Source organism: Tenrec ecaudatus, chromosome 1 (assembly GCF_050624435.1).
Source record: "Tenrec ecaudatus isolate mTenEca1 chromosome 1, mTenEca1.hap1, whole genome shotgun sequence".
Lineage (NCBI taxonomy): Eukaryota > Metazoa > Chordata > Mammalia > Afrosoricida > Tenrecidae > Tenrec > Tenrec ecaudatus.
Window position 1 is genome coordinate 571,156 of NC_134530.1, and position 27,799 is coordinate 598,954.

The window sequence follows — 27,799 nt, forward strand, 5'->3', positions numbered from 1 at the left end:
TAGTTATAATTTTTCTAGTAGTCTATAAATGCTTTATGTGAAACTAGCTCAACACCTGGCGTAATAATTGAAGTGTTAAAGTATCAACTGAGGTAGATAAAGTGTTCGATTAATCTGAAAAATATAACTGCGGTGGCTGCTGGGAATCAACTCTATGCAAATATATTCCCTATGCAAATATGAGCCAGGGGGCGGAGTCGGGGACGCCGCCATCCCACAAGTCTCTGGGAAACGGCGGCGCCGCACTGGAGACTCGTTGGTGCCGCGGAAGATGGCGGCGCCGGAGCCGGCGGGTTAGCGCGAGTGGAGGCCGCGGACGCCCGATCGACTTGGTCCACGGCGTGCCAGGTGAGCGTGGGGCTGCCCCGACTGAGCACCTGGCGTCCGGACGGCGTCCGCGGCTCCGGCGAGCGCGGACCGCAGTGAAGCAGCCCGAGGCGTGGCCTCCAGGGTTCGCGGCCCGGGGGCGGGGCGGGGGCGGGGCTCGGGCGCAAAGCGTGCTGGGTAGGCGGCCTGGGGCGCCCTGTGGGCGTGTGGCGAAAGGGGTCAGAACTTTGGGGGGAAGCCTGAGGCCAACCGGGGGCCAAGGCTTGCGGGTCACGGCGGGGGGAGGGGGAGGATGGGGGCGAGGACTGGAGGGCGAACGCTTTGGGGTCAGGCGTGGGGTGAGGGGGCAGAGGGTGGGGCACAGGCTCTCGCCCATCACTAGCCTGGACCAGTCTCGTCCCATCGTGCGGGGGCGCGCCTCCCAGCCCTTCCACAAGCATTTCATCCTCTCGTTTGCAAGGCCCCTTCCCCCAGTCCCTCATTGGCCGAGTTCTGGGGTTAACCATCTTTTCTGAATGTCGCTTGAGAGCCCCCCTCCTGAGCAGATCCTCCCCCCGCTTTGTTAATTCATCCCCAGCCCCACAGTCCACACCCAAGGTGCCTGAGCTCCAGTGATCAACGGGGGTCCTGCTTATTTACGAAGGACACTTGGCTGTGCCTGCCCCTTGTTCCCCTTAGAGGTCTGCCGTCTCCCTCCTCACTGCCGCCCCACCACGCCCAGTGCACACAGCAGACCCCGGCTTCCAGGCTGACGAGCCTCTTCCCTCAGGACAGAAGGGCCCAGCCAGCAGGATGGACCTGGCCTACGTGTGTGAGTGGGAGAAATGGCCCAAGAGCACTCACTGCCCGTCCGTTCCCCTGGCCTGCGCCTGGTCCTGCCGCAACCTCATCGCCTTCACCACCGACCTCCGCCAGGACGACCAAGGTGCCACCGCCCACCGCCAACCCCACCCATTGCCGTCCACCATGGACCCTACCCAGCACAGCACCGACCACTGTGCCCCTGGCCTGGAGCCACCCCTTACCCACCAGCCACTGAGCTGGCTCGTTTGCCATTTCCTTGCCTGTAACTTGGGGTGCAGTGGGATGAGGCACAAGGGTGAATTCAGCCTTCCCCTGTCTGGGTTCGAGTGAGGCCCAGGCACGGTGGGTCACTGAAGTGGAGTTGCAGTATGGCTTTTGCCAGGCTCTGAGGCGCACGGCCCCAGGCCGAGCCCTGCTGCCCTTGTCTGCTTAAGGCGAGCTTAGTTTAGGAGAGAATCACTTAGGGGGAGAGCCGGCAGCACTGCCAGCGCCCTGTTTATTTCCTCTGCGTCTGTCGTCTGACTGGCCTCTAGTGAGAATAGGGTTGTCCACAGATGGCCATGGGTCCCTGCCTGCCTCCCTGCACCTCGGCGTGTCCGCTGGTGTGTCCCTGGTGTCTCTGAGCTGGGTCTTGGGTGGGCAGCCCCTCTGGGCCCACTGACTTCACCCCGCCCTGTGTGGCAGACCTGACCCGCCTGATCCACATCCTGGACACGGAGCACCCATGGGATGTGCACTCCATCCACTCTGAGCACCGCGAGGCTATCACCTGCCTGGAGTGGGACCAGTCGGGTGAGGAAGCCCCGACCACCAGCATCACCTGCGCCCGGGACCCTGCACTGAACGGCTCACTAGGAAGGCTCTGACACGACTCTCCCCCGCAGGCTCCCGGCTCCTGTCAGCAGACGCCGATGGGCAGATCAAGTGCTGGAGCATGTCCGACCACCTGGCTAACAGCTGGGAGAGCCCGGTGGGCAGCCTGGTGGAGGGGGACCCCATCGTGGCCCTGTCCTGGCTGCACAACGGAGTTAAGCTGGCATTGCACGTGGAGAAGGTGAGTGGCTGCCCATGTGTGTCCAGCTATCGGCCCCTGGCACCCCACCCTATGCAGAGTCCCCCAGCACTTCCCAAGCAGATTCCCTCCCCTGGCACCCCCTGAGCAGAGGCCCTCCCCTGGGTTCACTCCAGCTGTCAGTGCCTGGTGGCCGCTACTCTGAGCTGCCCAAGTAACTGAATTTGGACCACCCTGTGATCACACAGGGGACGTTGTGGTCTTTCTCCCCGGCCGCCTCACCTTGAAGGGTGGGAGCCACCCGGACGCCAAACCCCTCGAGTCCCTGTCCAGCATGAGGGGGGCTTGGTGGCACGTTGGCCGAACTGGCACCAGGGTCACTGGCAAGCCCAAGGGGACTGTGCATGTCACCTCCTGAGCCTGCTCCCCTGGCGAAAGCATCCACCTCAGCTGTGGGAGGCCTGCTGCCCAGCCCCCGCAGCAAGCCTGTTTGTGCCTCTCGACCTGGGTGGCAGCCCGCCGGTTCCCCGTCGGTAACATCTCCTTCAGGAACTGGTGGCTGCCTTGCACCGTCGTCTGTTGACTGGGGTGGTTCTCAGTCTCCTTGCCCAGCTGGACTACGTGCCCCTGGCCAGCCCTGCCCTGCCCGTGGTCACTGAGCCCCATGGGCCTGTGTCCACTCAGCATGGACGGGGAGACGGAGAGTCTGCAAGGCTGGCCCTGCAGGCCGGGTGGGTCCTGGGGGTGGTGTCTTCTAGCTGGGTGCAGCCATGGGGAGGTGTCTCACCCTGGGCCCCTGCCACCCCCCTACAGTCGGGCGCCTCCAGCTTCGGCGAGAAGTTCTCCCGGGTCAAGTTCTCGCCATCACTCACCCTGTTCGGCGGCAAACCCATGGAGGGCTGGATCGCAGTCACGGTCAGCGGTCTGGTCACAGTGTCCCTGCTGAAGCCCAGTGGGCAGGTGCTAACCTCTACCGAGAGCCTGTGCCGGCTGCGCGGCCGTGTGGCGCTGGCTGACATCGCCTTCACGGGCGGCGGCAACATCGTGGTGGCCACGGCGGACGGCAGCAGTGCGTCGCCCGTGCAGTTCTACAAGGTGTGCGTGAGCGTGGTCAGCGAGAAGTGCCGCATCGACACTGAGATCCTGCCCTCCCTCTTCATGCGCTGCACCACTGACCCCAACCGCAGGGGCCGCTGCCCCGCCATCACCCACCTCAACTTCCTGGCCCGCGACATGTCCGAGCAGGTGGGCACCGTGGGGGGCCGTGGGTGCGTGTGCATGCGTGTGTCCATCCCGCAGACAGGAGTGTGTGGCTCCCGGCCCAAGCATGTGTGCTTCTTGGTAGCGGGTGGGCATGGAAGGCCTGCATGCCATCGCTTTGGGGGCAGTTGTGCTCCTCCGCCCCCCAAGTCTAAGTCAGGAGGCCCCTGGGGAGGGGAGACCAGTCTTGAGACTCCACCCCCATCCTCCAGTCTGTTCTGACTCAGAGCGACTCCTCACAAGACATCCCAGAGGTGCCCCTGAGGGCTCAGGGACCCAGAACTCGGTAAGGGAGCAGAGGCCTTCTCCCTCCCACGGGGCGGCCTGTAGGCTTGAAGTGCCAGCCTCAGTTTAGCAGCCAGCACCTAGCCCAGCCGCCTCCAGGGCTCTAGGACCGGATCTCAGGGAGCTAGAACTAAAGGACCCTTGGAGGCTCCAGGGAGAAGCGTTTCCCGCCCATGAGGATACTCAGATCACAAGGCCTGGGTGGCCTGTGGCTTACTCCCATGTCTGAATGTGCAGGACCCACCTCTGTCTGAATGGGGCTGAATTGGCACAACCTCTCAGTGGGGGCCGGATCAGGCTGGGTGTTGGCAGGGCAGGAGGGTGCCCCCGCAGCCTCTGCCCCTAGTACTCCCAGGCCTGGCACTGCAGTGACGCTAGATGGTGGCTGGTCCTGCCTGTCCCCTCCCCTCCCCTCCTCTTCCTCCCATCAGGACAGTGTTCAGGGCAGCCCAGGTCCCCTGGGTTAGCCAGTGACTGCAGAGAACCTTTCTAAACCTGATTCACCACTGCCAATGGCACTCCAGCCTGTTTGGGGATGCGGGGACTCAGCTGAAGCCAGACTGGGTTCCCAGCACACCCTTCACTGCCGCCCTGTGGACCCCCTCACATCCTCACCCCCCCCCCCAGGTGCTGCTGTGTGCGTCCAGTCAGACGCACAGCCTGGTGGAGTGCTGGTCGCTGCGGAAGGAGGGTCTCCCAGTTAACAACATCTTCCAGCAGATCTCCCCGGTCGGTGAGCATGCCCCTCCCCCCACCCCTCTGACGGAACCCTCTGGGAACCCTCGTCCACTAGGGCACAGACCCAGGGAGTGCCAACGCTTGCCCAGGGCACCACCTGCTCTTGTCCTCTGGACCCCATCACCCTGCTCATGGTCCCACCACTGACCTGCTCCTACTCCAGGGGTCTCAGCACCCTGCCCAGCACGGCCTGCCCCCGACCCCAGGCCAGCCCCTGCCAGAGGAAACCCTGTGGTTTCCCTGCCCCTGAGCTGTAGGGTGGGACGATCCATCAGGGCCTCTGGTTCGTCAGGGGTGCTCCCTGAGAGGACGTGGCTGGCCCTGGCTGGTTGGAGGGGCCATGAGGTGATGGTGGGCCTGCCATCCCTGTCCGGCTTCCCTGGTGTGCTCAGCATCTTTAGGTTTTGCCCTATGGGTGGGCCTGACTGGCCTCCCTGCACTGAGCTGTCCTGTCCCTGGTTGCCGCCCTGATACTGGGCAGGACCCAAGTTTGGACTTGTTCTTACGCGCTGACCCTGTTCCAGTTGGTGACAAGCAGCCCATGATCCTCAAGTGGCGGATCCTGTCAGCCACCAATGACCTGGACCGAGTGTCTGCCGTGGCGCTGCCCAAGCTGCCCATCTCGCTCACCAACACCGACCTCAAGGTGGCCAGCGACACCCAGTTCTACCCTGGCCTGGGTACGCCAGAGCTGGGGACGGGGCAGCAATGGGGCGGGGCTGCCGGCAGTGGGCCCTGTGTGTGGGGGGCGGCCACCTCCTGGGGTCCTTAGCAGTCAGCATCCTGGACCCTCGAGAACCAGCAGGGCCTTGGGTCTCTGCAGGATCCTTGCCTCTGTCAGGAGCTCCCTCCTCCCCTCTCCCCTGACCTTGGGGCTCTGCTACTGGAAGGGAGGGGAGAGCAGCCAGACCCTGAGTGGTGGGCTCTGGGTGGCTTGGAGGGCACCCTACTGCTGGCAGCAGATGCTCCATGGCCCCACAGGCACCCTGCAGCCCTGAGTGGGCAGTTGGGCAGGTGCTAGACCCTGCCGTGCCTTGAGCCTCACGGTCCCGCCCTCGCCCCCCCAGGGCTGGCCCTGGCCTTCCACGACGGCAGCGTCCACATCGTGCACCGCCTGTCCCTGCAGACCATGGCGGTCTTCTACAGCTCCGCGGCGCCTCGCTCTGGCGACGAGCCAGCTGTCAAGCGGGCGCGGACCACTGGCCCCGCTGTCCACTTCAAGGCTATGCAGCTCTCCTGGACCTCGCTGGCCCTCGTGGGCATCGACAACCACGGGAAGGTCTGCCCTGCACGGCCCTGCCCTCTGGGGTCCCACTCCTCTGAGCCCCGTTTTCCTCATCTGAAAAGTGACTGTGCCAGCGGGCACCCTCCCAGTTCCCCAAGCCACTCACATGCACCACAGGGTCCCCGCCACACGCACATCTCTGCTGCTCGTCACCTGGGCACCTCTACAAGGGCCTCACCACGGTGGCGGGCACACCTCGGGTCAGGCTTATTGCTGGCGGGTTCACCCTTGGGAGGGGACTGTCTGCCCTGGGACCCTGAGACAGCCCCCCTGTGCTTCACCCCCTACATGGCCTGAGGCCAGGCTCTGCCCCAGGCCCATTCCCCAGGTGGGCATCTCACGTTCCCCTGTGCATGCCCGCCCCCAGCTGAACATGCTGCGCATCTCGCCGTCCATGGGCCACCCTCTGGAGGTGCCCCTGGCCCTGCAGCACCTGCTCTTCCTGCTTGAGTACTGCATGGTCACCGGCTACGACTGGTGGGACATCCTGCTGCACGTGCAGCCGGCCATGGTGCAGAGCCTGGTCGAGAGGCTGCACGAGGAGTACACGCGCCAGAGCGCCGCCCTGCAGCAGGTGCCGCCCCTGCCCGCACCCACTGCCCCCTGCAGGCCTGTGGCCTTCTCCCCGCCTTTGCTGCAGCCCCGCTCTCTCCACTGAGTCGCCTTCTTGGCCCCAGGTCTTGTCCACACGCATCCTGGCCATGAAGGCGTCGCTGTGCAAGCTCTCGCCCTGCACGGTGACGCGGGTTTGCGACTACCACGCCAAGCTCTTCCTCATCGCCATCAGCTCCACACTCAGGTCGCTGCTGCGCCCCCACTGCCTCAACACGCCCGACAAGAGCCCCGGCGACCGGCTGACCGAGGTCTGCTCCAAGATCGCCGATGTCGGTGGGCGCCGCCCCCCTCCGCCCTCCCTCCGCTGCCTCCGCGAGTGTGTGAACATGTATGTTTGTGCGTGTGCCCGCATGAGACTAGTGCAAGTGCACAAGATGTCTGCATGTTATGTGCGTGCGCACATGCATGAGGCACATGTACTGCTGTTTGTAGATGCGCAAGGGACCCTTGTGCACATGTCCCTACGCGTGCACACGGCTGCATGTTCTTATGTTCACATGAGACGCATGTTTGTACCTGTGCAAAACATGCTTGCGTTTAGGTGAGGTGAGTGTGTCTGTTCCAATGCGTGCACGGGGGATGCTTGTGCATGTGAGGGGTGTGTGTGCGTAAGTGTGTGTGTGTATGCTGAGTGCCCCTCTCCCCCAGACATTGACAAGGTGATGATCAATCTCAAGACGGAAGAGTTCGTCCTGGACATGAGCACGCTCCAGGCTCTGCAGCAGCTCCTGCAGTGGGTGGGCGACTTCGTCCTCTACCTGCTGGCCAGCCTGCCCAACCAGGTGCGTGCCCCCACCCGGCTTTGTGTCCTCGAGGCCTCAGGCAGAGTCATGCTGACTCACACCAAGCCCATCGGGCAGGTGGATCTGCCCAGTGAGTTGAGAGGCTGACTCTTCCTGGGAGTAGAAAGCCTCGCCGTTCTCCCACAGAGCAGATGGTGGCTTCAAACTGCCAACCTTTCGGATCGCAGCCCAACCTGTAACCATGAGTGACTGCTCATTCAGCTGCAATTGCTCGCTGTCTGAGCGAGTTTGCCCCAACGGGTCCTTCTCGGGCCGGGCACCCTGGGCACTGGGGGTGTGGGGCAGCATCCCAGGCCCTCCACCTGTCCAGTAGCTCTTTCTTGAGTTGCGGCCACCACAAATATCCCCAGACGGTGGGGTGGGGGTGGGGGGAGGCAGGGGAGGGCTGCAGACACAGTCAGCCCCAGGTGAGGACCCTAGCTTAGGGGATCCCACTGACACTCCAGAGACTGGGTCCCACAGTGACCCCTCTTGGAGACCTGGGACGCTGCCCACCTGCAGAAATGAGTGTGTGTGTGTGTGTGTGTGTGTACCTGCATCCTGCAGGGCTCCCCACTGCGGCCTGGCCACAGCTTCCTGCGGGACGGCACCTCGCTGGGCATCCTGCGTGAACTCATGGTCGTCATCCGCATCTGGGGCCTGCTGAAGCCCAGCTGTCTGCCTGTGTACACGGCCACCTCTGACACGCAGGACAGCATGTCCCTGCTCTTCCGGCTGCTCACCAAGCTCTGGATCTGCTGTAAGACACCCCACTGCCTCCCAAAACACTAGTCCTGCTGGCACCCCCGCCAGAAAATAAGCCCTTGCTGGTCAAACCAGCTCTGTTTATGGCCTGCCATGTCCACTTGGGTGCAGCAAGTAATGGGGCTGGAGGCTGGCAGGGGGCACCTGTGTGCTTCACTCCTGCCGTGACCATGCCCTGGCATACTGCTGTCCCCGGGGTGACTGAGTGAATCTTAAATGAATGAGTGGGTCCCCATTGGCAAATGAGGTGACTGGGACCAGAAGGGGGAGCTTGTCAAAGGCACTTGGCAGAGGGAGGACTGGACTCTGCCCCCGCAGGCCGTGACGAGGGCCCCACAAGTGAGCCGGACGAGGCGCTGGTGGATGAGTGCTGCCTGCTGCCCAGCCAGCTGCTCATCCCCAGTCTGGACTGGCTGCCGGTCAGTGACGGGCTCGTCAGCCGCCTGCAGCCCAAGCAGCCCCTGCGACTGCACTTTGGCCGGGCGCCCACGCTGCCAGGCAGTGCTGCCGCCTCTCAGCTTGATGGCCTGGCCAGGTGGGTGCCACTCAGGAGGTTCATCAGTGCTGGCCCACTGCTCCTCTCACCCTGGGGTGAGCTCTTCCTGCAGGAGGCTGTTCTAGGAAGAGCCGTTGGCTCGGGCCCTGCTCCAGGCAGCCTTTAGCGAGGCCTGGTCCCTGTGTTGGTGGGTGGAGTGGCCCCTGCACAGGGTTCTCGGAACACAGACCTGGAAGGGCTGTCATGCAGACGTCCTGCCCAGGCCTGGCGCATGGCGGTGGCCTCCCTCACACTCTCCTCTTTGTCCACCCAGAGCACCAGGCCAGCCCAAGATCGACCACCTCCGCCGGCTGCACTTGGGGGCCTACCCCACAGAGGAGTGCAAGACCTGCACCAGGTGAGCCCCTCCCACCTGCACGTCCCCATCCCCATGGGTCACACCGCATGGGGCAGGACTGTACCTGCATTCAGGAGCCAGTGAACAGAGTAAAGTGGTGGCCCTGGACGGTGCTCCTGGGAGCGTGGGGAGTGCAGAGCCCAGACCCAAGGGACAGTGGGTCTCCCAGCGGGCTTACCCATGTTGCCCGCCGGCCTGCTGCAGGTGTGGCTGCGTGACCATGCTCAAGTCGCCCAACAAGACGACGGCAGTGAGGCAGTGGGAGCAGCGCTGGATCAAGAACTGCCTGTGTGGGGGGCTGTGGAGGCGCCTGCGACTCGGCTACCCCTGAGGGGCCTCCCTGCAAGCAGCCTTCACCGGCAGCCCTGGCTCCACACTGCAGCCCCATGTACTGGCTCTATAAACCGAGCCCGTGCCACTGCCACCGCCCTGGGTGCTACCGCTACACGCCCCGGCACCACCTCCTGACACAGGAAGAGAGCTGGCCTTGCAGATGTGGCTGCGGGGCACCTCAGACCTTGGACCGAGCAGTGAGGATGTGTGGACGCCCAGTGGGGAGGACCCCCCTGTTCTCCACAGCGCTTACCTGAGGACGCCTGACCCAAGTGGTGACTAATCTTGCTCTGGGCTGGACAGAGATTTCCCTAGACTGCCTGGGGAACCCAGGCTCCAGCTCAGGGTTGCCCAGGTGTCTTATCTTGAAGGGTCTGAGCAGCAGTGGCTGGGGCCCTACCTGCCGTCCTGGTGGTGCCTGAGCACCCTGCTGGGTGGCTGTTATGAAACTAGGCAGCTTGGCTGGTACATGCAGCCTCATAAACCCTGCCCAGTGTCCTTGCAGCCAGTGCCCGTCTGATCTCTCCCCCTGCTTCGCCACTCCTGCTGTCTGTCTGGGGTGGGCACCTACTGTGTGTTAGGCAGGCCTGCTGCGGCGGGGGCAGGTGGGTGGGGGCTCTGAAATCTGGGCAGGTGTCAGCTTCTCTGCCACCATACACCCTCCCTCCCCACCCCCTTTTTGGCAGCTCAGCCCCCTCCCCAGTGGTCAGCCTTCAGCACCAACATGCCCTCCAACCGATTAAAGCCGCTGGGCCCTCCGGGTGATGGGGCATAAAGGCCTGGCAGGCCCAGTGTGCGGCCTGCTGCGTGGTAGTCTATTCTCATTCTCCCCGTGGAAGAGACCACAGGAGGACGTGCAGGCCGGTCCGTGCTGCGGAGTGCTGGGCATCCGTCCCCACACCGCCGGGCAGCAGGAGTCCAGGGGGCCTGTGGCCTCACTTCTCAGATGCTGTCTTTTCTTAGACAAATGGGCCAGGGGCCCTCCCAGTGGTCCAGGCTTCTTGCCTGGTGGCTCATAAGCGTGGCCCGTGTCCAGTGGGAGAAAGAGCAAGGCGCTTCACCCTGTCACCTCCGTTCCTGTCCAGAGGGTAAACTGAGACCCACCAACGCCCCTGTTTCATTTGAACTTGGAAGCACCGAGTATGGCATGCTTTGGCCATGAGCTTCTGAGCACAGGAATGACCTTGAGCCTCAGTTTACCTTTCTGGGAAATGTCATAAGAACGGCCCTGGGGTCTCTGCGCACCTGTGTCTCAGTCCCGAGCAGGATTTCACACACAGCAGGCCCCCAGGGCACCAGAGGAAGGAGTGGACACTAGACCTAGAGGGACAGCGGTGGGGCATCCCTCCAGTACCCTGGGCCTCCAGGGAAGAGTAAGCAGGGATCCCCGACCTGCAAGGGGCGCTCAGTAAGGGCTGACCACATGCGGGGCTGAGGGCTTTATTGCGGGGTGGGGGGTGCGGGCCTCAGGCGGTGCAGGCCAGGATGCCATCGATCCAGGCCGCGTAGCTGGCCAGGCGCGTGTAGATGCCGGGCTTCTTGCGGTTGCCGCAGACGCGCGAGCCCGAGGTCACCACGCCCTCGGCCACGCGCCCGCACACCAGCGGACCCCCGGAGTCGCCCTGCGAGGGGTCGGGCCGTGAGTGGGGGCGCCGCGCCTGCCCCACTCCAGCCCCTCGTTGCCCCAGGCCCCGCCCCTTTGAGGAAGGTCCCCGCCCACCAAGATGCGAGACTTTCCTTTAGGCTCCACCCCTTTGAAAGTTTCTGGCCCACTGAGTCAGGACCCGCCCTCATCTGGGGCCCGCCCCCTTAATTCTTAAATCCGCCTCTCTTCCCTCTCTAACCCCTACTTTGGTCTCTGCCCCGGGGACGCCCCATCCCGGACACCGTCCCTCTGGGCCACCTCTTTAGACCCTGCCCAGCGCTGCCCTCCTTTCCGCTCAGGCCCCGCCCTCTTTCTGAGCCCCGCCCCCTGTCCGCCCCACTCCATTACCTGCCCCACCCTCCAGTTCTCCCGCCTCCGTCACGCCCCGCCCCCATGGGCCACGCCCACCAGGCCCCGCCCCCTGTCCCAGCCCGAATTACCGCGCAGCTGTCCTTGCGGTTGCTCTCGGCGCACATCATGCGCTCAGTGATGGCGCCGTCGTGGTAGGTGCGCAGGTTGCAGGTGGAGCGGGCGAGCACGGGCACGAGCACGTGCTGCAGGAGGTCCGGCCGGCGGCCCGAGTGGCTGACCACGCCCCAGCCGGCCACGTCGCAGAGCGTGCCGGGCGCCACGTCGCGGTCCTCGCGCTGCCAGGCCAGGGTCTGCACGGCGGGGCCCAGCGCGGCCTTCTCCGTCAGCTGCGGGGGGCACAGGGGAGAGAGTCAAGGCGGGAAGCGAGTGGTGGGGTGGGGTGCAGCAGGAGAGACCGCAGTTAGACTCTGGGTGGGACCGGAAGGGGCAGGCACAGGTGGACGTGGGTCCCAGGCACAGTAGGAGAGACTGCGGTTAGACTGCTGGGTGGGACAGACAGGTGGACGTGGGTCCCGGAAGAGAGGAGACTGCGGTTAGACTAGGTGGGACGCGAAGGGGGCGGCACAGGTGGATGTGGGTCCGGGCGCAGCAGGATGGACTACAACGAGACTCCGCTGACCTGCAGCAAGAGGAGGTCATGGTCGATGGTGTCCGGCCGGCTGTCCGGGTGGGGCACCGCGCGGCGCACGTCATACAGGCGCTTGGAGGGCTCAGGCAGTGACAAGGAGTGCGCGCCCAGGAGCACCTGCACCTTCCCGCCGTCTCTGCGAGCAGACAGGGCCCAGGGTCGGACTACAGCCCCTCCCCACCCAGCGCCGCCCCCACCCCGCCCTGCCCCGGCCCCCCAGCACTCACGCATCCTCTAGACAGTGCGCTGCGCTCAGCACCCACTGCTCGGACACCAGGAAGCCGCCACACGTGTGCCTGCCATTCACCTGCACCGACGCCATGTAGGGCCGCGCATGGGACGCGGCCTCGCGGCCCCCTAGGATCCGGCCCCGGGGCTGTGCATCTGCGGGTGGGCACAGGGGGTGAGGGCAGAGCACAGGACCTGGGTTCTGCCTAGGTTCAGCCCTCAGACACCCCCAAACCTCAGGCCGCACCACCGTTGGGGGGGTCTTCCTGCCCAGGTTGAAAACTCAGATTCCCGGGCCCCAGGCAGAAACGCAGGGCAGGCGGCAAGGATAGGGCGTGATGGGGGCTGGGCAGGCGCCAGCCCTGCGTCCCCCTCAGTGCTCAAGGGAAGCCCCAGAGAAGAGACCCGTCGCAGCCCTGCCCCTGCCTGCCGCGCTATGCCGGGCCTCCACTTTTACCCCTCTGGTTTCAGATTCTTGACGCCCAGACAGGAGACTCAGGCAATGCCTACTCATAGTGACTCGATAGGGTAGAGCCGTCCCCCTGTGAGCTTCTGAGGCTGTCACTCTTTACTGGAGCAGACAGACGACATGACATCATTGATGATATGACATCATTGATGACATGACATCATTGTCTAGCGGAGCTGCTGGTGGTCTTGAACTGCTGACCTTGTGGTTGGCAGCCCAGTGCATAGCCACTGGGCCACCAGGGCTCCTCACACCCAAAAGCGGATGCGGACAAGTTACCGGGCTGTGAGCAGAGTGGAGACTGGATGGCCGGAGTGCACTGCTTGATGTTGAGAGCCTCTGAGGAGCGGCAGAAGAGACTGTCCACACGCTCCAGTAAAGAGGACGGGCATGGGCAGTTCTCGTTCTACTCTGTCCCACAGGGGCCCCCGGGCGGCAGGTGCCTTTGAACCTGTGGTGTTGACGAGGAATACCAACAGCACCACGGACGGCCAGCAGAACTTGGGCGAAGTGTGGCCAGGGCGCTCCTGAGGCGAGGATGGGAGTCTCGCGTGCTTTGAGCATGTTGTCAGGAGAGACCGAGTCAGTTCTGACCCAGACCCGACAGGACAGGGCAGAAGGGCGCCCGTGGGCTTCTGAGACTGTCCCTCTCTGCGGGAGTGGACGGCCTGTCTTTCTCCCGCTGGTAAAGGGGAGGGAACGAGTAGTAGAGGAGGCCCTGCACAGCTCGGACCGACCCGACCCTGGGGCTGCAGCTGGGCTCAAACAGCAGAACAACTGTGAGCACAGTGCAGGGCCAGGCAGGGCTTCGTGCTGGTGTCCAGGGGGCGGCTGTGGGGCGGAGCCGACGTGAGGGTGCCCGGCAGCAATGTGCACTCAGCGCCCACCCCCACTCCTGCACCCCTGGTGGAGCTAGAGGTGGCCCTGTTTCACTGACCCTCTTAAGCCTGGGGCCCATCCCACCAGACCCAGGCCCACTCACCACACCCTGAGGCTCCCAGGAGGACCAGAGCCACCAGGCACACTGAGATGTCCACCATGCTGCTGCTGTGACCAGGCACTGGCCAGGCAGGGCCGGGGGGGGCTTTTATGAGGGTGGAGGGGGCTGGGCGGCTCCCTCAGGCACATCTGCTGGTGGGCAGCAGTCCAGCTGGGGGGAGGGGTACTGGCCTTGTCTCTCTCCAGCAGGAGGTGGTGTGAGGGTTACCTCCTTCCAGACTTGGCACTAGAGCAGCCAGGGGTCTCAGCCTCTCTGCCAGGCTGGCCGAGAGAGGACAGCTCCTCAGGATGGGCAGGGGCAGAGGAGGACTGGGTCCCCCACCCCCATCTCCTGGCGACCCCTGAGTGTCCTTGCAGCCTGAAGTTTCGTAACAACCGCTGGAAACCACAGCTTGTAAACAACCCATTTCCTCATCTTCTGCCTTCTCTTCCTCCTCCAACTTGGAGAGGAGGGGGTGTGGGGGTGGGGGAAGGTCCCCTGACACCCCCTGTCCCTGCAGCCTCTGAGGCCTGATGCACCCACAGGGAAAGGAACCTCCAACGGTGGCCTGTGGGGGCAGCTGCCTGTGAGTGACAGGAAAAGCAGGCTCAACGGGGGGAGCCTCCAAGGGGGGTTTCGATGCAAAGCTTAGGGTGTCTGCCTTGCCATATCAGGACCCGGTGGTGCTGTGGGTTCGGGCTGGCTGCTAACCACAGGCTGGCAGTTCAAACTCGCCAGCCGCTCTTCAGGAGAAAGATGGGCTGTCTCACAAACCCAGTGGGAATCGACTCATGGCAGTGGGTTTAGACTTTCTTTTTAAGCCTTTAGGTGTGGCTCGATCCAGGAGCCTGAACAATGTCAAAACTCTACCTCTGGCTTCTCCTTCCCCCCTCAATGGCTTACCTCCTCACCAGGCTTCCCTCTTGTCACTGCAGGGGCCCCAGACTCTCCCATGAGGCCCAGCAGGGCCTCCCCACCCCAGTTCCCCCTAAACTGAAGGCCTGATTCCCCATCAATCTAGCTAAAGTCTCAGGGCTGCCTCTGATTGGCTGAGCTTGGCTGACATGCCTCCTCCAAAACCAATCACTGTGGGCTGGAGATGGCATGTTCTGGTTGGCTGAGCTAGGGTCACGTGGCCTCTGTAGGTAGCGATGTTGGGTCCCGCTCCCTTGAACCCACAGGGTGGAGGTGCCGGACTAGAAGTGGGTGGGTGTCATGCGTATCCATGTGGGAGTTAATCAAAATCCCACTGCCGTCGAGGCAATTCCTACTCAGAGTGACTGGAGAGCAGAGCCGAGCCGTGGGGCTTTAGAGCCGTGGAGCCTTCATGGAGCAGACAGCCTCGTTCTTTCATGGCACGTTCGGTGGTTTGGCCGATGACCCGGTGGTAAGCAGCCCAGTGTGTATCCCGCAGGGTCCCCAGGGAGCAGCCATGTGAGACCCACCCCCCTTTCTCTGCCCCTGGGCTCTTTCACACACAGAGAAGAACAGAACACAATTCACACGGTGATGGGTTCAGTCGCAGGTGCTTCCTCATTAAAATCAGAGACGCTGACCAATCACGAGCAAACGCCGGTGGCTGTGGAGTCGAGCTGCAGGGCGGGAGGCCCGGTCAAGGGTGCAACAGGGTCTGGGGACGTGAGGCAGAAGGCTGGGTGGGGCGCTAACCGTGGCCTCCCCGACACCGGGCTGCTAAAGGCCGTCTCTGGCCAGTGGCTTGTCCCTCAGCTGCACTGGGCGGGCGAAGCACAGACGGGACCCAGCCTGGCCGGCAGTCCAGGGAGAGAGGCTTCAGGCCGGGGAAGGACGGGGCGGGCGGCTATGCCGGGTTCGTGGGAGGACGTGCTCGCTCTCGCTGATCTGCGTGTTTGGGTCACTTTGCCTCTGGTCAGAGGCGGGGCGCTTAATGGAGAGATGTGTCTGTTACGGACTCCCCTGTGGTCCAAGTGGGTCCTTCTCAGGTGGGTCAGGAGGCAGACAGCAGGGTCTGGGCCAGTCCCTCCCCCAGGGCCGCTGCCTCAGACCTGCCCTCCATTAGGGCTGCGGCTGCCTTGGGAAATACCCCCTGCTGTCCAGTACTGAAGAGCAGCGATGCTACTCGGAGGACTGACCCCAGCCATGGCGTCCCCCTGGCATCCCCGTGGCCCGGCAACGTTGGACATGGAATAAGGAGGCCCGAAGAAGCAGCCATGCGTTTGGACGGGGCTGCGGAGAAGACAGCGGAAGTGCCGTGGGCCGCTCCCACGGCACACTGGTCTGCCTTGGCATCGAGTCAGGCCAGTGCTCCTAGAGGCAAGGACAGAGCCTCGTCTTACAACTTTGGGCACGTTATCAGGAGAGACCGGTCTTTGCAGAAGGACATCGTGCCTGCTAACGTCGAGGGGCAGTGAGAGGGGCAGGCCCTCAAGATTGACGGAGGCAGTAGCTGCACCATGGGCTCGGGCCCAGGGGCAGGTGCAGGCAGTGTTTCCTTCTGCTGAGCACGCGGCCGCTGGGTCCTGTTGGCTCTATGACACCCAACACCAACAACATTGTCCCGGGGGGAGACAGGCTGGGGGGAGGGGAGGACAAGACAGGCTGGGTCCTTCCCAGACAGCACCTGCCCCTCCCCCTGGGAAACAAGGGCACAGAGACCCAGTGGGCAACCTGCTCAGAGTCGCAGAGCTGGGGCTCCAAACCCAAATCCAGCTCCTGGTCAGGGAAGGGCTCCTGGCTTCCTGTCCCAGTGCTCTGACTGCCGCCACCCAGTGACAGCATATGCAGACAGAGACGCCCATGAGGCCCCCAGCGACACAGCCAACAGATTCCCAGGCGCGATCTCAGGACAGAAAGGGTTTTTATTGTGCCTAACCAGGGCAAGCAGCCGTGCGCAGGGGAGGGGAGGGGCGTGGCCAGGCTGCCCCTCCTAGCGGGTTCTGCTGGCGGGGTCCCTGGGGTGGGGAGCAGGGTGGTCACCATGGCTGCGAATGATGGAGTTGATCCAGTTTGCAAACTGTGCCACCGGGGCAAAGGCGTCTGGGTAGAGTCCGGAGCCACAGCTTCCCCGGATGAAGGAGTCAATACCCTGGATCACCCCACTGCAGACCAGGGGGCCCCCGGAGTCCCCCTGCGAAGGCAGGCAAGGTCAGGAGGCCGGGATGCAAGGCCTGCCACCCACCCGCCACCCTAGAGGGCATGGGAAGTCCTCCCTGGAGCCTGACTGCAGGCCTTGCTGCTGTCCCCGGGGCCAGGTGGCAGGGTACATACGAAGCAGATGCCAGCCCGCCGGCGACGCACGAAGGTGCACACGTTGGAGCGCCGGCACTGGGAGGTCACCACCGTCACGTTGAGCTCCTGCAGGACGCTGGGGATCCGCTGGTTTGTGCCCAGCTGGCCCCAGCCCATGGCCAGGCACTGCGCTCCATTGCCCACGCCTTGGCCCTGTGCAGGCAGGCGGGCCACCTGCACGTTGGCATTGAGGGTGGCAGACCCATTGAGCTGTGGAGGGCAGGGCAGAGTAGCAGCAGGTCACCTGGGGTGGCGGGCAGTAACCCCCCTCCCCCTGTGCCCCAGTTTCCCTATAGCGACTGGACGGGGTCGCACTGGCCCCGGGGCTTTCTGAGACTGGCTTTCTCTGTGAGAGCAGAGAGCCTCTTCTTTCTCCCAGGGCACAGCTTGTGGTTTTGACCTGTTCGCCTTGTGGCTAGCTGTCTGAGGCAGAACCACGAGGCCACCGGGGCTGGCGAGTGGACGGCCCTCGGCTACTGGCAGCAGCTCACTGTAGGACCCCAGGTGGCCAGCCTGGGAGGTGGGCTCTTATCTCCCCCACGTGGCAGAGGTGGAGTCCAGGTACAAGCCGGGGACACCTGCCCGGACAGTGTCCAGGTCTGGGGCTCAGGACCCGACAAGTGGCCCCAGCTGCCCCCCCCCGCTGTGCACCTGGAGAATCACAATGTCGTTCTGCAGGCTGGTGGGGTCGAAGCCGTTTTCGAAGACTCTCTGGATGGCAAACGTCTGTCGCGTGGGTTCACGCTGCCGCAGGTTGTGGACCCCCAGCACTGCCTGCACCGACTGGAAGTCGCTACGGGCAAGGGGTGTGGGCAGGGGTGATTAGGGGACCCCACGGCTCAGCCCTGTTCCATTCAGGGCCCTGAAGCAGCCCCTCCCCTGTCTGACCCTCTTTTGGGTGCCTAAGGGGAGCGGGACTGGTGGGAGCCCTGTAGTGCCCCTCCCCATGTTCCAGACGGAAACAGGCTTCGGGAAGGGACTTAGCCCTCTGTGGTGACTCACAAGCGGTTCACGCAGTGGGCCGCAGACATGACGAAGTTTGGCGTGATGAGGGTGGCCCCGCAGAAGTGCCCCCCGCGCCGCTGCAGCGACACCATGAAGGGCCAGGCATGGGGCCGGGCTTCCCGGCCACCCACGATCTCGGAGGCCAGGGCGGGTCCTGGGATCACACATGGGAGCGGTGAGCCCCAGCCAAGGGTGCCACACTCAACTCCCAAGAGCCCAGATGCTTTCCGCCCATTTCCCAGAGAGGGAAACTGAGTCATGGTGTGGGGAAGCCGTCTGCCCAGGAAGCCCCACCCAGGCCACAGCGGGAGCCACACTTGCTCATGGGCCTGAGAGAGGGTGCCTGCTGGCCCAGGGCTTGAATCCTGGCAACCTCAGTCTCCTCTTCTGGATGATGAAGCCCCTCACCCTAGCTGACACCCACCCCACCGCCCGGCGGGTGGAGAATGGGTCCCAGAGACAGACAGGCGGGCAGAAGGGGCTGCACTCACCGCCCAGCAGCACGGCCAGTAGCAGGAGGAGGAGGGCCAGGGTCATGGTCAGGCAGGGACTCTGGGTCTCTGCCCCCTGCCAGCCTGCCCCTCTTATAGCCCCGACACAGTGGCCGTTTGTCATTGCCCCATGGCAGGGCTGGACACCCCCACTTCCTCTCCCTGCTCCCGAGGGGGTGGAACCCAGAGGGGGGGCAGCAGGCAGAGGGCCAGGAGAGGAGACTCGGGACACCCAAGGACGCCCGCTTTGCAGAGACACAGCGGGTCCACTGTTGAGCAGAAGGACAACCGCATCCCAAACGCACTGCAGAATCCCAGACCCACCAAACTCACCGGCCACCAGGCAGATTCCGCCAGCAGCCCAGAGGACAGGGCCGGGTCAGGTTACCTGACACTCCTCTCTCTGGGAATGCCGTCATTTGGGCATCTTGGTCTAAGGGACCGTGGCTAGGTGCAGCCTAGCCTGTGGCCGTCTGTGTACCTGGGGGGCCTGGAGCAGAGACCCCAAACCCATATGTAGACAATGGGACATCCCCTCACAGAAGGGTCACAGGTAAGGGATGTGTCAACCAGGGCGCAGTATAGCACCAATGAAACACACAATATTCCTCTGGTTCTTTGAGGCTGCCTCACCCCCGACTATCATGACCTCAATCCTGCCTTTCAGTCCTGGCTAGACAGGAACATGTGCACTGGTACAGATGAGAACCCAGGTCAGATAATCCCCTCAGGTACAGAAATGGGAGTAGCGATACCAGGAGGGTAGATGGATGCATAACACCCCCTCCCAGGGAGACGAACAACAGAAATGTGGGTAAAGGGAGACAGCAGTTGGTAAGACATGAAGACAATACTAAACTTATAGGTTATCAAGGGGTCACGAGGATGGGAAGAGGGAGGGGGAAAACAGGAGCTGATACCAAGGGCTCAGGCAGAAGGTAAATGTTTAGGAAATGATGATGGCAACATACGTACACATACTTGAAACAATTGGGCATGGAATATTATAAGAGCCCGAGGAAAACGATTAAAAAACTAACAATGACGGTGGCAGCTACGTGACGCTCCAGGGCTCATCCTGAGACCCGTTTAGGTGGAGAGCCCCTGGCCCACAGGCCATCCACCCAGCAACAAAGTGGGAGTGACAGGCTTCGAACCTGTGGCTTCCGGGTCACAGCTGGGTGGTGACTGGGGCTGCCTCTGGCTCCCGGCTTGGCTGCCAACTCAGGGCCTGGCCCTCCAGCCTCAGTTGGTTATTGTCTATGGCAGAGCGTTCACCCCTGCTCGGGGGCCTGCGGTGCCGGGAGGCCAGCAGAGGTTCAGGACGGGAGGCTGCCTGGCCCTGCCTGGCTGAGCTGCTTCCAACCCCCTGCCCACCGAGCAGCCTGGTGCAGGGGCTACAGAGAGGATTTCTGCTCCTGCTGGACGTGGTGCCAAGGGGTAACAACAGGATGGGAACGTGCCCGGACCCCGCTTCCTCTTCCCACCTCCCCCAGGGGGCTCCAGCTCCAACGGCCGCATCCAAGGCTGTTGCAAGAGGCAACGTCCCCTTGGCTCTGGGACAGGCCTTGGGGGAGGGAGCCAACGGACTGTCTCTGGGACAGGCGGGTGGTGGGGTGGGGGCGGCGAGACACTCAGAGCCTGGGTCTGGCTGGAGCCATTGTCCCTGGCCCCTCTCACTGTGTGACCACAGGCAACAGGTCCCAGTGTGTACCTGATGCACAGTAGGTGCTCAGTTAATGGCCCTTCTCCAGCCCCTGCTTGGTCAGACACACACTAATAGGTCCTGCCTTTGCCTCTCCCTTGGGTGGGGTCCACACCCTGCTGCTAGTTTCCACAGAGCACTTAGTACGAGCCTGCTGTATCCACCCTCCCCTGGTCTGTCAGTCAGGTGAACTGCAGGAGATTAATGTTGGAAGGGCAGACCGATCTGTCTTGGAAGATGTACAGCCAGGGTGCTCCTTGGACAAGGATGGCGAGACTCGGCCACTCGTACTTTGGACATGTTGTTGGGAGAGACCAGTCCCTGGAGAAGGACGCCAGAGGGTCAGTGAGAGACAGGAGGGCCCTCAAGGAGATGGACAGACACAGTGGCTGCACCAGTGGGCACGGGACGATTGTGGGGCTGGCGCAGGACCGGCGGCGTTTCCTTCTGTGCTGCACAGGGTCGCTGTGGTGGACCGACGGGTGGCGCCTGAGGACACCGGCACACAATGCTGTGCCCAGTCTCTGGCTGGCGGGGAAAGGGCAGGCTGGAGAGCAGACATCCCCAAGGGGATAATGGCATTTATTGAGCGCCGACTGCATACCCCCGCCCGGGGTGGTTAGGGGTGTCCCCTCCAGGCTCGGATCCCAGCGTGTTTGCCCGCTGTGTAACTTCGGGTCACCGACCTGACCCCTCTGAGCCTCGGCTTCCTCATCTGCAAAACGGATTTCAGAAGTCTCCCGTCTTCGTGCGAGGGTGAGACAGAACAGCGTTTGGAAGATGGGGGGGGGCCAGTGGGGGGGGCCCATCTCCGTGACCTAGCTTGGAGAAGTGAAGGTGGTGATGGTGGTGGGGAGACTGGGACAGGCCCCAGGGGGCTTCCAAAGACACATAATGGACATATGTTTCTGAATCAGCGGCCAAGAGGCCTGAACAGACAAGCCAGACCGGGTCAGTCTTCCACAGGCGTGATGCGAGGCGCCCATCTGCACGGAGCAGCGGTGGGGGCACCGTGAGTGTCTGCGCATGGGCGGACAGGGGTGGGGGCACCGTGAGTGTCTGCGCATGGGCGGACAGGGGTGGGGGCACCGTGGACTCTGATCATAACCGCAACCCTCCTCACAAAGACGCCTTCTGCCTTGTCTGGCTAAAGCAGCTGCCCCCACCCCACCCCAAGAACAGAGCTGCGAATCAGAATCCAGACAGGGGTGTGCTCCCCGGCAAGGGGCAGGGTTTGAGTCCACCCAGAGGCGCCTCAGAAGAAAGGCCTGGCTTCGGCTTCTGGACGCTCACTGCTGCCCATGCCGCCCTGGGGGTCTCTGCAGGAAGTTGGGGGTGTGCTGGGGGGAGCGTGTCTGGGAACAGCTCTGGCCTGAAATCACGGATCATCTCAGCCAAGTTCTCCCCACTGGGGTGGGGGGTGTCCCGGTGACGCCTGTCTGTCTTGCTGGTGGCCTCTTTCGGTCCTGCCCGGACCCTGAGTGAGCAGGCTTCATGCCCTCATCGGGCGACATGAAGGGTGCGAACACAGACTTGAGTGGAACCCGTTCCACTGAAGGTGTGGGGGACCCCACCATCACACTGAAGACTCGTATTGAATCGTCAATCACGGATTCAGTCAATGCCGGTGCAGGGTGGGAGGCTGGGTCTTTGGGTGACGGTGGGGTGGGGAGGGTGGGCGGGGAGGTTTGGCTTTGAGGCCACAGGGGTGGTGACAGGCCATAGCTTAGTGTCACCGAGCTGACGGTGAGGACATGAGCCAGGCGCTCCATCCAAGTCACCCTGTGATAAAAGCGAGTCACAAGCCCACCGCTGTCCCTGCTGGCTGTTCGCACTAGCCTCCGGGAGGGAGAAAAGACCAGGCTGTCATTCCCCATGGAGGGGGGCTGCCTAGGAAACCCACAGGGGCAATTCTACCTTGCCAATGTGGTCGCTGTGAGTCAGCACCAACTTGAGGGATTTTGTGGGGTCCCTACCCACTGGGGCCTCTGGGCACTCCCCCAGTCACTGTGACCCCCTCACTCCCCAAGGTCTCCCAAATCTCACTTGCTCAAGTTCTGCCTGCTTTTCCTGAGGGCTTTGCTGCCTGAAACCCCAGCACGCTGTGGGCATCATGGCAGCCCCCCCACGCGACCCCTCTCCAGGGGCTTCTCTGCGGAACTTCCTGCCAGACCTGGCCTTAGCATGGGTCCTCACAACCAGCCCAGCCTGCTGCCGCCACTGCCACCACGGAGCCCATCCCGCCTCTCAGCGACCCTGCATGGCAGCCCCGATGGCATCCAGGCCTGCGCGTCCTTGCAGAAGCCCACCCCTCGTCTGTCTTCTGTCCGCAGGGTGGCTGGTGGGCTCCCACGGCTGACTTTGAAGTGAGCCGGCTAGTGCCGACCCCGCGGCCCATGAAGGAGCGCTCCCGGAAGGCCCGTCTTAGGCTTTTAGAGTGGGTACGCTGCCACCAGATGGCAGCCACGGAAAGGACTAGATAAAGCCCTCCTTTCTGGACAGAGCAGTGAGCTGGGGCGCCCCATTCCCTCCGACCCCTGCACTCCACTGCCACACACACCCCTGCCCCCAATTGTTGCAGCCAGGCAGTGCCTGGACCTTCCTATCCCCCAACCCCAACCCCAACTCACAGCATGGAGTGGATGCCGACTCAGGGCCACCCTACAGGACAGAGTGGAACGGCCCAGCCCGGAGGGTTTTCTGAGACTGACTTTATGCGAGGGGAAAGCCCCATCTTTCTCCCAGGGAGCGGCTGGGGCTGGCCTTGCATAACGAATGCACCACATCCTAGGATTGGTCATAAACCCCCCTCCCCACACGCCCCAGTAGCCTGGCTGGCCTCTGGCTGGCCCACAAAGCCTCCTTAATGGCTTTGTGGCCCAGCCACCTGCAGCTGGGCTGGAACTCTGCACTCCCCCAGCACCCTCTTCCCAGCGCTGGTCACCCCTTGTTCTAACAGCCTTGAGCTGAGGGCCGTCCGGGAGACGTCTGGGTGACCACACTTGGCAGCCCAGGCAGGGCAGGGCCTTGCCAGAATCCCATTGTGATTGTGTGTGTGTGTGTGTGTGTGTGTGTGTGGTTGCTCCGGCTTCCGCTCCCACCCCACCCTGAGTTTAGGGTTCAGGACTTAGATATGAGGACCTTTCAGGCAATCTCCTGTTTCCACACATGGGGAGGACAGACTAGGAGCCAAAAGAGGGGGTTCACTTTTATTGATATCATCGTGGGGCCTCCATCGGGGGCAGGCCGGAGCCCAGGCTGGTCCGTGGACACAGCTGACACGAAGCAGCTTTCCAGGGAAGATCTGGCCACAGTCCCCCCTCACGAATTGGGGTCCGGCCCCAGAGCCTGCTGGGGTGACCCAGGGGTTCCCCTCGCCTCCACTTTGCTGAGCACAGAGCGGATCCAGTCCACATAGAGGGAGACCCGGGCGAAGAAGTCGGGGTACTTGCGGGTGGCGCACTCCCGGATCACGAAGGAGTCCACGGCCTGCAGGACGCCGTCGCAGATCAAGGGGCCGCCGGAGTCCCCCTGGGAGGGCGGGCGGCTGTCACTTACCTGGCTGGCCCAAGGTGGAAGGGTGCTGGGGGTGGGGTGGGGCTGGGGGCCTGAACAAACAGCACTTGGGGGTGAAACGCTTTCTTATAAAAAGCAGGGGAAACCTAGACAGCTCAGCGAGAGGAGGTGGGGTTCGACCCCCAGCCTGCCCGGGGTCCCTCTGCCTCTGCTCCCACCAGCATCCAGTCCGGGGCTGCAGGGAGGAAGACGTACGAAGCAGATGCCCGCCCTGCGGCGGGGGACCAGTGTGCACACATTTTGTGGCCGGCACAGGAAGGTGACCACGGTGACGTTGAGCTCCTGCAGGATCCGGGGCGTCGACAGGTGGGTACCCAGGTGTCCCCAACCCATGGCCAGGCACCGCGTGCCATGGGGCAGTGGCTGCTCCTGCTGAGGCAGTGGGGCCACTGCCACCTGGGCATTGAGGTTGGCCGACCGGTCCAGCTGGGGCAGAAGGGTGGATGGTGAGACGCTGCCCCAGGTCCCTACGATTGGCCCCAGTACACCAATGCCTTGGGGCCATGTGCCACCCTCCTTGGGCACTGCTCATGACCACTCTCCCTCAGTCCCCTCAGGACACCCTGACCCTCCTGCCCCGGCCGCCCCTGGGTGCCAACTGTGCCCTCTTCCGTGCCTGGGGGCCAGTCGTCATCAGTGGTGGACCCCATCTCCCACGCCCCTGGGCCCCCTCCTGGCCCCCGGGCCACGGCCCCCACCTGCAGAAGGAGCACGTCATTGAGTTTCTCCTCGGGGTCGTAGTTGTTCTCAAACAGACGAGAGACCGTGAACTGTTGCTGGCTGGGCTCTAAGGCCTGCAGGTCGTGGGCCCCCAGCACCACACTCACCTGGGTGGAGTCCCTGAGGGAGCAAGGCACTGGTCTCCCTGCCCCTGTCCACCGTCCTCCCAGCCCTGCCTTCCCCACTCCGGGGGCTCGGCATCCTAGTCTAATTCTGTTCCACAGCTGTCCCCCCTTCAGACATCAGAGTTATGCCCCCTTCAGACCCCCCAGTCTTACCACCCCCCTCAGAGCCCCACACTCACAGGTTCTTCAGGCAGTGGGCAGCGGTCAGCACGAATCTCGGATGGACCAAGGTGCCACCACAGAAGTGGGCACCAGGCCTGCCCCGCAGCTGCAGCGATGCCATGTAGGGCCGGGAATGGGGCTCCGCGGGTCGCCCGCCCACAATCTCAGTGGCCTGGGATGCACCTGGGGGGCGGGGGTATCAGCATGTCCCAGCCTGCACCCCCAAAGCCTGCCATCGGGGTTGGGGAAACAGAGCCAGTCTGAGCTCGACCCCTGCCCACTCCTCTGGAGGCTCCGGGACACTTAGAACCCGCCATCTCTGAGGGCTTCCTGGAGGTGGTGGCTTGGGTCCTGCACACCAGGAAGGCTTTTTACAGGTACTTTAAAATAAATCATTTTATTGGGGGCTCGTATAATTCTTACCACAATCCATACATACATCCATTGTGTCAGGCACATATGTACATTTGTTGCCATCATCATTCTCAAAACATTTGCCTTCCACTTGAGCCCTTAATATCGGCTCCTCATTTTCCCCCTTCCGAGGTACTTTTTAAACGGACTGGCAGGCATGGGTCCTCACCAGGATCGTCCAAGGGACCCCTGGCTCCTGTCCTTCCCTGGCACAGAGCCATCGGTCATGGACTACTTGCTGTGTGCCAGGGCTGGTCTGTGCCCACTTTACAGATCACGCAGCCCAACAGTCCGGGGGCTATCTTCTTTCTCTCACTCACACATTGGTCCCCAGTAGCACAGAGAGCCTGCCCTCGCCCTGTCCAGCCTTCCTGGTATTGGCTCAACTGAGTACCCCTTCACCGCCCCCAAACACAGGGCACGTCCTGACCCCACTGGGGAACAGGCTGACTTATGTGGGAGAGACCAGGAGTAAGTACGGTGGGGTTTGAGCCCTCTCTCCTGAAATGTAAAAAGGATTAAGGAACAAGTTGAAGAAGCAGAGTAGGAGGCAGGGGATGGGACACGCAGGTGCTGAGCTACGTGACGCTGGCACAAACCGCCAGCTCCAGAGCAGACATTAAGCTCCTGCTGGTCCCCCTGTGCTAGATAGCTAAGACACCTGCCCCCCCCCCGTCCCATGGCTGCTGGACTGCACAGAGGGTGGGAGGACACCCCTGAGGACCCAGGTAGGTGATGTCCACTCACCGCCCAGTAGAATGGCCAGCAGGAGAGAGCACAGGGCAGGGCTGGAGAGCTTGTGGTCGTGGGCCATGGTCATGAGTGGGTTCTGGGCCTTCATCCCTCTGCCCACAAGGCTTTCTTATAACTCAAGGTGGGCGGTCCTTAGAGTCTGCTTGTGGCAAGGCCAGCTGTCCCCACTTCCCCTTTCCACCTCAGGGAGCAAGGATGATCCAGAAGCTTGGGGTGGTTGGGAGTGTAGGGAGACACTGAAGAGAGGATGGGGGGCTTGGAGCTCAGAGTCTCAATGTCCATGGATCCTAAGGAGCTGAAGCCTGACCACCTGGGGGTTTCCTGGACAGAGGCAGCATGACCAGTGCCCCACAGAGATATCCCCCCCACACACACACATCAGAGAGGTACCTATGGCCACCACAAAGCCTTTCCTGGCTGAGGGTCCAGTTAGTGCGATGCACCTGGAGCGCCACACAGCACTCAAAACAGCTGGGGGCAGGGTGCAGAGCCTGCGTGCCACCTCAGCCCCCCCCCACGGGGATCCCACAGAACAGACTCCTGACCCGCTTAAGTCTGGGGGTTCCTGACTCCTTCTCACGGGGGTGGTGGGGGTGATGGGATAGCACTAGTCTGTCTCCAGGGGGCAGTGGGTGACATCTGGAATCTTTGTGGTTGTTACAGCTGGAGAGGGGGTGCGACTGGTATAGAGGGTGTGGAGGTCAGGCGGGAAGTCAGCACCCATGACGCCCAGGACCCCCACCCTGGCGGAGGGTCCAGAGAAGCCAGCCACAGCAGGGGGCTGTTCTAAAGGAGGTGGCACTTCTTTGCAGCTGTGGAGTCAATTCTGAGTCAAGGAACTACTGCAAAAGTTTGCAACTGATCATGCAACAGGGAACAGTGGGGGGCGTGGGGTGGGGAACACCTGGGTTTTTTTTCTCCCAACTTTCAGTGGAAATGAAATTATTCCCGCTTAGAATAGTCTGAAAATTCTTAGGGTCTTTCCCCTCCCCTCTTCCCTCGCTCCAATCTTGTTGCTGGGTGCTGTTGAGTGGATGCCCACCAGTGTGACCCCGTGGGACAGGGCAGACATGATGCCTGGGTCATGATGAGGGAACAGCTCACTGGACCTGTCTCCCTCAGAGGAGCGCCAGTACTGCCGGAACTGCCGGACCTTCCACCTGAGCACCAGTCTCTCTCCCTTCCCCCAGCCCCCAAAGTAGGGGCCAGAGATGGAAGCCAGGGCATGAAGGTTGACGTGAGAAGACGGTCTGACACACGGAGCCCCTCCTGCCCTTTTCTGCTCAGGACCAGCCCTTGGCCTTTCTCTTGGGACCTGGACACCTTTGAAGGTGGGGTGTGAGCGAGGCTGTGTCCGTGGAGGGAGTGTGTTTTGACGTAGACATTTTACTTTATTGGGGTGGATACAGGCAGGGTGACACGGGCTCCCCTTGCCCCCTTTCTAGACACTCGGGTCAGTGACACGGAGACCTTCTTCACACGGTGGCCGCATCCTCCTTTATCCTGGTCAGTTCACTCCTGTTGGCTCAGCGCCCCCTCCACACTTCTTCTGGGGTCGGAACCCCAGGGGACCGCTTGGCTTCTCTGCAGGACCTTTGCTTGTGTTTTCAAAGGTGACCATCTTTCCTTGGAGCTTGGCTGGTGGGGACAGCCAGGGCGGTGGACCTGGGATTACAAGCCTGGCAGGGCTGTGATGGGGTCTCTGGAGCCCCATGGGGTGGGTAGAGTGTCGGGCTGGCGTTGGAGGGGAAGCAGGGCTAGAAGCTGTGACCGCGGCCCCTTCCTGCTCCAACCGTGAGTGTCACAACTGGTAACGGCTGTGGGGACATGGCCCAAGGTTGGCCCCTTGCTGGCCCACCAGCCCCAGCGGGAGAAAACAAGGGCTCACAAGGGCCTTGTCGCTGCCTCCCCATCTCTGTCTCTGTCTCTCTCTCTCTCTCCATCTCTTTCTGCCTCCTTATCTCCATCTCTCTCTCTTTCTGTCTCTCCATCAGTCTCCTGGTCTTGATTGCTCTGTCTCTGTCTTCCCTTCTCTGTCTGTCTCCATCTCTGTCAATCTCCTTATCTCTCTCTCTCTCTCCCCATCTCTTTCTGCCTCCTTGCTTGCCTCCATCTCTCTATCTCTGTCTCCTCCTCTCTCCAGCTCTCTGCCTGTCTCTTC

At 62.7% G+C, this 27,799-nt stretch overlaps 2 protein-coding genes across 5 annotated transcripts; one reads left to right on the top strand and one right to left on the bottom strand.

Moving 5' to 3' along the window:
• Positions 1-212: 212 nt before the first annotated feature.
• On the top strand, positions 213-9,603 carry MED16 (mediator complex subunit 16). Of its 4 annotated transcripts, none has more exons than XM_075543918.1 (15): positions 213-348; positions 1,097-1,252; positions 1,816-1,923; positions 2,016-2,185; positions 2,957-3,388; positions 4,316-4,421; positions 4,951-5,106; positions 5,494-5,705; positions 6,079-6,285; positions 6,389-6,599; positions 6,975-7,108; positions 7,676-7,868; positions 8,192-8,408; positions 8,683-8,766; positions 8,971-9,603. In XM_075543918.1, the coding sequence occupies exons 2-15, from the start codon at positions 1,120-1,122 to the stop codon at positions 9,095-9,097; spliced, it is 2,490 nt and encodes an 829-aa protein (XP_075400033.1). In that variant the 5' UTR covers positions 213-348; positions 1,097-1,119; the 3' UTR covers positions 9,098-9,603. The 4 variants fall into 4 exon arrangements, with proteins under 4 accessions (XP_075400033.1, XP_075400051.1, XP_075400059.1 ...); XM_075543936.1 differs by having other exon boundaries at positions 1,102-1,252; XM_075543927.1 differs by lacking the exon at positions 213-348 and adding an exon at positions 514-545.
• Positions 9,604-10,552: 949 nt separating this feature from the next.
• LOC142429926 (transmembrane protease serine 9-like) lies at positions 10,553-25,699 on the bottom strand. Its single transcript, XM_075535146.1, has 15 exons — positions 25,633-25,699; positions 24,489-24,654; positions 24,163-24,304; positions 23,660-23,890; positions 23,214-23,419; positions 18,184-18,275; positions 17,690-17,846; positions 17,339-17,480; positions 16,667-16,897; positions 16,376-16,526; positions 13,424-13,558; positions 11,972-12,128; positions 11,736-11,880; positions 11,185-11,442; positions 10,553-10,721 (listed from the first exon to the last, which is right to left on the bottom strand). The coding sequence occupies exons 1-15, from the start codon at positions 25,697-25,699 to the stop codon at positions 10,566-10,568; spliced, it is 2,436 nt and encodes an 811-aa protein (XP_075391261.1). The 3' UTR covers positions 10,553-10,565.
• Positions 25,700-27,799: the final 2,100 nt, after the last annotated feature.